This window comes from Acipenser ruthenus, unplaced genomic scaffold, assembly GCF_902713425.1.
Source record: "Acipenser ruthenus unplaced genomic scaffold, fAciRut3.2 maternal haplotype, whole genome shotgun sequence".
Taxonomy (NCBI): domain Eukaryota; kingdom Metazoa; phylum Chordata; class Actinopteri; order Acipenseriformes; family Acipenseridae; genus Acipenser; species Acipenser ruthenus.
The window spans coordinates 1-9,404 of NW_026708686.1; the positions used below are offsets into that span (position 1 = coordinate 1).

General features: G+C 46.9%; 2 protein-coding genes across 2 annotated transcripts; one reads left to right on the top strand and one right to left on the bottom strand.

Moving 5' to 3' along the window:
- The first annotated feature begins 6 nt into the window (after positions 1-6).
- LOC131735422 (3-mercaptopyruvate sulfurtransferase-like) lies at positions 7-1,754 on the top strand. The gene is made up of 2 exons (XM_059021558.1): positions 7-76; positions 803-1,754. Exon 2 carries the CDS (start codon positions 838-840, stop codon positions 1,099-1,101), a length of 264 nt encoding a protein of 87 aa, XP_058877541.1. The 5' UTR covers positions 7-76; positions 803-837; the 3' UTR covers positions 1,102-1,754.
- LOC131735421 (3-mercaptopyruvate sulfurtransferase-like) lies at positions 1,750-6,186 on the bottom strand. The gene is made up of 2 exons (XM_059021557.1): positions 5,017-6,186; positions 1,750-3,349 (listed from the first exon to the last, which is right to left on the bottom strand). Exons 1-2 carry the CDS (start codon positions 5,603-5,605, stop codon positions 3,051-3,053), a joined length of 888 nt encoding a protein of 295 aa, XP_058877540.1. The 5' UTR covers positions 5,606-6,186; the 3' UTR covers positions 1,750-3,050.
- Positions 6,187-9,404: the final 3,218 nt, after the last annotated feature.

Sequence of the window (9,404 nt, forward strand, 5' to 3'; positions counted from 1 at the left end):
GAGAGCAAACGGTTTCAGCTCGTGGACGCGAGATCCGTGGGTCGATTCAGAGGAATCGAACCCGAACCGCGTGACAGTACGTATTTCTGACGTGTTGTTCTTTTTCAGAACAGTAACTACGTAACACCGGAAAGAATCGGCTATTGTATTTAGATTCCATTCCAAATTCTATTTTGACTTTCTTAAAAAGGCAGCGCGGATATTATTATCAAGGAGGTAAATGTCTGTGGCCAGCTTTGAAAATGTAATCGTGGGTGGACTTTTTAGATAAGAAGTTTTGTCAGAGACCTTTGTAACAGAAACGTAATAATCTCTTTCGTCTTCTCGATAAAGTAGGGCTAATTATCAGGGTCCAAGTCATTGTATTTATCTTGCTCTTAACTGTATTTAATACTTGTACTGTGATTCTTGAAATGTATTTTTGTTTACGACTGTAAGTCGCCCTGGATAAGGGCGTCTGCTAAGAAATAAATAATAATAATATGGGCAGCAGTGTGGCTTAGTGGTTAGGGCTCTGGACTCTTGACCGGAGGGTCGTGGGTTCAATCCCAGGTGGGGGACACTGCTGCTGTACCCTTGAGCAAGGTACTTTACCTAGATTGCTCCAGTAAAAACCCAACTGTATAAATGGGGAATTGTATGTAAAAATAATGTGATATCTTGTAACAATTGTAAGTCGCCCTGGATAAGGGCGTCTGCTAAGAAATAAATAATAATAATAATAATAATAATAATAATAACTGGGATGGATCAGTCTTTATTTTTTTCACCTGCTAAAGCATCGCTGTCTGCTCTCTTTCAGATACAGAACCGGGTCACATCCCTGGTTCTGTCAGCATGCCATTCCCGGGCTTTCTGTCCCAGTCCGGAGAGGAGAAAGATCCGGATCAGCTCCGGGAGATGTTCCGGAAGGCTGGCGTCGACCTGTCGCGACCCCTCTGCGCGACCTGCGGGTCAGGGGTCACGGCGTGTCACGTGGCCCTGGCTGCCTTCCTGTGCGGACAGGAAGAGGTGGCGATCTACGACGGGGCGTGGTCAGAGTGGTATACCAGAGCCACGCCCGAACATGTGATCTCTGAGGGGCGGGGCAAGCATCTGTGAACCGGACCGTCAACCAGGCCCGCAGCGGGGAGGCGAATCACAGACTCCCGTCGCACAGCAGTGTGATCCAGTCCAGGTTTTACTGCTACCAGCTTGATCAGCCCCCAGTGTGTCTAGCTAACAAGCTCAGGTGTGTCTTATTATTAAACTCCTCGTGAAACCAGGACTGGATCACACTGCTGTGCAGCGGGAGTCTGATTCCCAGCCCTGTAGATAGACTTTGGTTGAAGGAGGTTTGTAGCTGATTATATAGTGAAGAGAGCTACAGGATATTGCTGGGAACTGTGGGATATTTAGACAGAGAGATCAGGGATGGGAATCAGACTCCTATCGCACAGCAGTGTGATCCAGTCCAGGTTTTACTGCTACCAGCTTGATCAGCCCCCAGTGTGTCTAGCTAACAAGCTCAGGTGTGTCTTATTATTAAACTCCTAGTGAAACCAGGACTGGATCACACTGCTGTGCAGCAGGAGTCTGATTCCCAGCCCTGAATCTATAACACCAGAGATGGCATGGATTCCAGCATAGAATTTTTTTGAAAATGACGGGGTTAGATTCAAAATTATATTTTGTTAAAATGATTATTTGGGGGAATAGAGGGAAGTCAAAAGTAATATTGTAAACATAATAAAAAATACATGATTTTTATTGTTTACCTGCTCTTAAGAGGTCTTTTTTTGTGTGTAAAAATTGGAGAAAGAGAGGCTCTTATACTCTCTGAACAGCCTCCCTCTGTGCTGAGCAGAGAGAGAGAAAGGGAGGATCTTATACTCTCTGAACAGCCTCCCTCTGTGCTGAGCAGAGAGAGAGAAAGGGAGGCTCTTATACTCGCTGAACAGCCTCCCTCTGTGCTGAGCAGAGAGAGAGAAAGGGAGGCTGTTATACTCTCTGAACAGCCTCCCTCTGTGCTGAGCAGAGAGAGAGAAAGAGAGGCTCTTATACTCTCTGAACAGCCTCCCTCTGTGCTGAGCAGAGAGAGAGAAAGAGAGGCTCTTATACTCTCTGAACAGCCTCCCTCTGTGCTGGTGGAGCAGAGAGAGAGAAAGGGAGGCTCTTATACTCTCTGAACAGCCTCCCTCTGTGCTGAGCAGAGAGAGAGAAAAGGAGGCTCTTATACTCGCTGAACAGCCTCCCTCTGTGCTGAGCAGAGAGAGAGAAAGAGAGGCTCTTATACTCTCTGAACAGCCTCCCTCTGTGCTGAGCAGAGAGAGAGAAAGAGAGGCTCTTATACTCTCTGAACAGCCTCCCTCTGTGCTGAGCAGAGAGAGAGAAAGGGAGGCTCATACTCTGAACAGCCTCCCTCTGTGCTGAGCAGAGAGAGAGAAAGGGAGGCTCATACTCTGAACAGCCTCCCTCTGTGCTGAGCAGAGAGAGAGAAAGGGAGGCTCATACTCTGAACAGCCTCCCTCTGTGCTGAGCAGAGAGAGAGAAAGAGAGGCTCTTATACTCTCTGAACAGCCTCCCTCTGTGCTGAGCAGAGAGAGAGAAAGAGAGGCTCTTATACTCTCTGAACAGCCTCCCTCTGTGCTGAGCAGAGAGAGAGAAAGAGAGGCTCTTATACTCTGAACAGCCTCCCTCTGTGCTGAGCAGAGAGAGAGAAACAGAGGCTCTTACACTCTCTGAACAGCCTCCCTCTGTGCTGGTGGATGAGAGAGAGAGAAAGGGAGGCTCTTATAGTCTCTGAACAGCCTCCCTCTGTGCTGGCTGAGCAGAGAGAGAGAAAGGGAGGCTCTTATAGTCTCTGAACAGCCTCCCTCTGTGCTGAGCAGAGAGAGAGAAAGAGAGGCTCTTATACTCTCTGAACAGCCTCCCTCTGTGCTGAGCAGAGAGAAAGAGAGAGAGAGAGCTTTTAAATGATAGATTTTATCTTAAAAAAAAGAGATACAAATACAGACACAAACAATTTAACAATGTGTCATAACGGACCGTGGTGAAGCTCCCCTCCCTCTTCAGAAGCGTTTGCCCTTCCCTTCCGACAGCACCAGTTCGGGGCGGGCTCTCGTAAACCACTCGGACCAGGAGCCGTCGAAAACAGTCACGTCCTGCGACCCGCACTGCAGCGCCGCCAGGACAGCGTGGCACGCCGTGACCCCCGAGCCGCAGGTCACGGCCAGGGGTCGCAAGAGGTCGACGCCGTTGTTCCGGAACAGCGCCCGCAGCTCCGCCGGGGTCCGGAAGCAGCCGGAGGCGGACAGGAACTCGTAGAACGGGATGTTTACGGAGCCGGGAATGTGTCCCGGTTTGATTCCTGGACAGAGAATCAAAGCAGCCTGTCAGTGACATCATCCGCCCCCCCATCGCCACGGCAACGCGTTCACAGTCAGAGCTGTCGCCGTGGAGACGAGGGTCGTGACCTGTATCAACAGCATGTACAGCTGTGGACAAAAGCTTTGCCGTCATCACCCTGTAGAGTGAACTTGCAGGCTAGGACTACGGCTCCCAGCATGCCTCTGCACCCGCGGCTATGGTGAGGCATGCTGGGAGCAGTAGTTCTTTGTGCTGTGGTCTCGTATCACAAGCGATACAGACCTCTATTACGATACATCATGTACAGCTGTGGGCAAAAGTTTAGCAGCATCACCCTCTATATAGAATGAACTGATTCAGCTTCATAGAGTCCAATGAAAGCTGCTGAATAATGTTCCCTTGTTAACATATTGAATTCCACCCCCTCTATATAGAATGAACTCCCTCAGCTTCATAGAGTCCAATGAAAGCTGCTGAATAATGTTCCCTTGTTAACATATTGAATTCCACCCCCTCTATATAGAATGAACTGATTCAGCTTCATAGAGTCCAGTGAAAGCTGCTGAATAATGTTCCCTTGTTAACATATTGAATTCCACCCCCTCTATATAGAATGAACTCCCTCAGCTTCATAGAGTCCAATGAAAGCTGCTGAATAATGTTCCCTTGTTAACATATTGAATTCCACCCCCTCTATATAGAATGAACTCCCTCAGCTTCATAGAGTCCAATGAAAGCTGCTGAATAATGTTCCCTTGTTAACATATTGAATTCCACCCCCTCTATATAGAATGAACTCCCTCAGCTTCATAGAGTCCAATGAAAGCTGCTGAATAATGTTCCCTTGTTAACATATTGAATTCCACCCCCTCTATATAGAATGAACTCCCTCAGCTTCATAGAGTCCAATGAAAGCTGCTGAATAATGTTCCCTTGTTAACATATTGAATTCCACCCCCTCTATATAGAATGAACTCCCTCAGCTTCATAGAGTCCAATGAAAGCTGCTGAATAATGTTCCCTTGTTAACATATTGAATTCCACCCCCTCTATATAGAATGAACTGATTCAGCTTCATAGAGTCCAATGAAAGCTGCTGAATAATGTTCCCTTGTTAACATATTGAATTCCACACCCTCTATATAGAATGAACTCCCTCAGCTTCATAGAGTCCAATGAAAGCTGCTGAATAATGTTCCCTTGTTAACATATTGAATTCCACCCCCTCTATATAGAATGAACTCCCTCAGCTTCATAGAGTCCAATGAAAGCTGCTGAATAATGTTCCCTTGTTAACATATTGAATTCCACCCCCTCTATATAGAATGAACTCCCTCAGCTTCATAGAGTCCAGTGAAAGCTGCTGAATAATGTTCCCTTGTTAACATATTGAATTCCACACCCAGCGCTTTGTAATTTTCCAGATACTGAACAGAAAACACAGCAATACAAACTAAAAATCGCTGTGCGTAACCTTTACGCATTTGTACTTAACGCAATTGTAAGTCGTATTGTTTCAATGCGTAAAAAAACACACTTTTCAGACTTAGTAGAACTTGCGCTGTTTTTAAATCGGTTCTGAATTTGCATGCAATAATAATAATAATAATAATAATAATAATAATAATAATAATAATAATAATAATAATAATAATAATAATAACTTACCTTCCATCGGTTCTGGTTCAGTCCCATTATATCTACCCGGCGTTTTAACATCTAGCAACTGAAACCGTTTGCTCTCTAAATTCTCCAGCACGTCCTGGTAACTTTTAACCCGGGAGCGGTCGAGATTCGCCCTGAACTCGACCGGTTCGGGTTTGGTGTACTCCCCGGTCAGCGGGTAACCTTCCCGGACCCAAGCCTTCAACCCGCCGTCCAGCACCGAGACCGAACCGTGCCCGAACGCCCTGAACATCCACCAGACGCGGGGGGCGGAGAAACTCCCGAACTCGCTGGCGTCGTAAACCACGACGTGGGTTCGGGTTCCGATGCCCAAGTTACCCACGTATTCGGCGAAAAAACCTTCCGAAGGCAGCATATGCGGGTACGGGGAAGCCGTGTCCGAACAGGAGTCGATATCGAAGGGCGAGGATCCGGGGATGTGTCCCGGCTGAGTGAACTCTTTTTTGGGGTCTCTGTTCATCGCCGGTATGTACCACGAAGCGTCCAACACCCGCGGGTTGGAGCGAGTTCTGGTTCCGACCGCGTCCCAAAGCCATTTCGCCGTCACGAGGGCTCGAATTTGGAGCGCCATGATGTTCGGGAGGTTTCACAAAACGGGTTGCGCAGAAACGTTTTTGTTCTTGTTGTTTTTAAATATGTTTTCCCCCTCTCCTTCCTCCCCTTTCTCTAAAATAAATATACGCCCACTTTTATGTCAATTTTCTCTTTGTCCAGCCCAGATGCTAATCATTAAACGATTCCCCAAACGCTGCTTCATTTGCATGACCTTGGAAAATTTTAAGATATAATGTTTACGGTTTTGACGGGGTCTCCTTAAAGCACAGAGAGGTGTGGTAAAGCATAGGGAAGCATTGTAAAGCACAGAGAGGTCTGGTAAAGCATAGGGAAGCATTGTAAAGCACAGAGAGGTCTGGTAAAGCATAGGGAAGCATTGTGAAGCACAGAGAGGTCTGGTAAAGCATAGGGAAGCATTGTAAAGCACAGAGAGGTCTGGTAAAGCATAGGGAAGCATTGTAAAGCACAGAGAGGTCTGGTAAAGCATAGGTAAGCATTGTAAAGCACAGAGAGGTCTGGTAAAGCATAGGGAAGCATTGTAAAGCACAGAGAGGTCTGGTAAAGCATAGGGAAGCATTGTAAAGCACAGAGAGGTCTGGTAAAGCATAGGGAAGCATTGTAAAGCACAGAGAGGTCTGGTAAAGCATAGGGAAGCATTGTAAAGCACAGAGAGGTCTGGTAAAGCATAGGGAAGCATTGTAAAGCACAGAGAGGTCTGGTAAAGCACAGGGAAGCATTGTAAAGCACAGAGAGGTCTGGTAAAGCATAGGGAAGCATTGTAAAGCACAGAGAGGTGTGGTAAAGCATAGGGAAGCATTGTAAAGCACAGAGATGTCTGGTAAAGCATAGGAAAGCATTGTAAAGCACAGAGAGGTCTGGTAAAGCACAGGGAAGCATTGTAAAGCACAGAGAGGTCTGGTAAAGCATAGGGAAGCATTGTAAAGCACAGAGAGGTCTGGTAAAGCATAGGGAAGCATTGTAAAGCACAGAGAGGTCTGGTAAAGCATAGGGAAGCATTGTAAAGCACAGAGAGGTCTGGTAAAGCATAGGGAAGCATTGTAAAGCACAGAGAGGTCTGGTAAAGCATAGGGAAGCATTGTAAAGCACAGAGAGGTCTGGTAAAGCATAGGGAAGCATTGTAAAGCACAGAGAGGTCTGGTAAAGCATAGGGAAGCATTGTAAAGCACAGAGAGGTGTGGTAAAGCATAGGGAAGCATTGTAAAGCGCAGAGAGGTCTGGTAAAGCATAGGGAAGCATTGTAAAGCGCAGAGAGGTCTGGTAAAGCATAGGGAAGCATTGTAAAGCACAGAGATGTGTGGTAAAGCATAGGGAAGCATTGTAAAGCACAGAGAGGTCTGGTAAAGCATAGGGAAGCATTGTAAAGCACAGAGAGGTCTGGTAAAGCATAGGGAAGCATTGTAAAGCGCAGAGAGGTCTGGTAAAGCATAGGGAAGCATTGTAAAGCACAGAGAGGTGTGGTAAAGCATAGGGAAGCATTGTAATGACCACATGAAACAGTTAAGGGAACTTGAGAATGATCATTGAAAGTGTTGACGGCGTCCAGGCACACACATTCATTCGAAAATGTCCAATTTCAGCATTTAAGTTTGTTAAGAAAACGACGTGGTTCTGTGAGTAAGCGATACTGGTTGCGTAGGACTGCAGTGGGATACGGCGTGTGAACACTTTGTGAGGGCGACATCTAGTGGCCATCGTCTGCAACTGCAGCTTGAATGTTATCTCTTTAACTCCATTGAGCAATACGGTCGGGTTTATAGTAAATAGCTCCAGATAAATACTGATCGGAGCCTCTGAAACTAGAGTCATATTTACTTGCAAATTTGAATGCATATTCAAAAATATGTATAGTACTGTTCACAGAGTCTAAGAGCCTCCGTTTCTCTCTCTGTCTGCTCCACCAACACAGAGGGAGGCTGTTCAGAGAGTATAAGAGCCTCTCTGTCTGCTCAGCACAGAGGGAGGCTGTTCAGAGAGTATAAGAGCCTCCCTTTCTCTCTCTCTGCTCAGCACAGAGGGAGGCTGTTCAGAGAGTATAAAAGCCCTTTCTCTCTCTCTGCTCCACCAGCACAGAGGGAGGCTGTTCAGAGAGTATAAGAGCCTCCCTTTCTCTCTCTCTGCTCAGCACAGAGGGAGGCTGTTCACTGAGTATAAGAGCCTCCCTTTCTCTCTTTCTGCTCAGCACAGAGGGAGGCTGTTCACTGAGTATAAGAGCCTCTCGCTCTCTCTCTCTGCTCAGCACAGAGGGAGGCTGTTCAGTGAGTATAACAGCCTCTCTTTCTCATTCTCTGCTCCACCAGCACAGATCAGAGGGAGGCTGTTCACAGAGGGTAAGAACCCGTCTATTATTCGTGTTGTTTTTGGGGGGTTACTGCGGCTTTAAGAAACGAGGACGTCATGGAACGACACCCAAATGATGTCACTTTTAGAAATCTCCCTTAATTCACATCAACAGCCTTTTTTAAGGCAACTAAAACCAAATCGAAATGCTGCAAAACACCATTTATAATTTATATTTATTTTAATTTTATTTTTAAACGGAATAACGTCTCGAGCTTCCTAATTTTTGTCTGATTCGGAACGTTTCGAACCGGTTCAAACCGGTTTGATCCGGCAGATTATAGCTGTCTTAAAGACTCGCCTGTTTAGCTTCGTTTTTATTTTATTTAAAAAAGGTTGGGGTTTTTTTCAACGCTATGTATATTTTTTTTAGTGTAATTATTTTCGACGCTGTCTGAAATCGGTTTAATGACTCTTTGAGCATCAGCGGTCCGGTGGTTGATGACAAACCGCACGCCGTCTCCGGTGACGAGTTTAAATCCGGCGGGACTCGGGTTCTGACGTCACGGAAGTGAGTCAATTGGGGAAGGCGGACGTAGACGAGCGCCATTTTGAGTGTGGCGGATTCGACAAATAAACTCCTCCCTCTGTGCTGAGCAGAGAGAGAGAAAGGGAGGCTCTTATACTCTCTGAACAGCCTCCCTCTGTGCTGAGCAGAGAGAGAGAAAGGGAGGCTCTTATACTCTCTGAACAGCCTCCCTCTGTGCTGAGCAGAGAGAGAAAGGGAGGCTCTTATACTCTCTGAACAGCCTCCCTCTGTGCTGAGCAGAGAGAGAGAAAGAGAGGCTCTTATACTCTCTGAACAGCCTCCCTCTGCGCTGAGCAGAGAGAGAGAAAGAGAGGCTCTTATACTCTCTGAACAGCCTCCCTCTGTGCTGAGCAGAGAGAGAGAAAGGGAGGCTCTTATACTCTCTGAACAGCCTCCCTCTGTGCTGAGCAGAGAGAGAGAAAGAGAGGCTCTTATACTCTGTGAACAGCCTCCCTCTGTGCTGAGCAGAGAGAGAGAAAGAGAGGCTCTTATACTCTCTGAACAGCCTCCCTCTGTGCTGGTGGAGCAGAGAGAGAGAAAGAGAGGCTCTTATACTCTCTGAACAGCCTCCCTCTGTGCTGAGCAGAGAGAGAGAAAGGGAGGCTCTTATACTCTCTGAACAGCCTCCCTCTGTGCTGAGCAGAGAGAGAGAAAGAGAGGCTCTTATACTCTCTGAACAGCCTCCCTCTGTGCTGAGCAGAGAGAGAGAAAGAGAGGCTCTTATACTCTCTGAACAGCCTCCCTCTGTGCTGAGCAGAATAAGAGAAAGGGAGGCTCTTACACTCTCTGAACAGCCTCCCTCTGTGCTGAGCAGAGAGAGAGAAAGAGAGGCTCTTATACTCTCTGAACAGCCTCCCTCTGTGCTGAGCAGAGAGAGAGAAAGGGAGGCTCTTATACTCTCTGAACAGCCTCCCTCTGTGCTGAGCAG

Coding starts and splice junctions, on each gene's coding strand:
- LOC131735422 (XM_059021558.1), top strand. CDS start 838: ATGCCATTCCCGGGCTTTCTGTCCCAGTCCGGAGAGGAGAAAGATCCG.
- LOC131735421 (XM_059021557.1), bottom strand. CDS start 5,605: ATGGCGCTCCAAATTCGAGCCCTCGTGACGGCGAAATGGCTTTGGGAC. Junction 3,350..5,016: donor TGAACCAGAACCGATGGAAG/GTAAGTTATTAT, acceptor TTCTCTGTCCAG/GAATCAAACCGGGACACATT.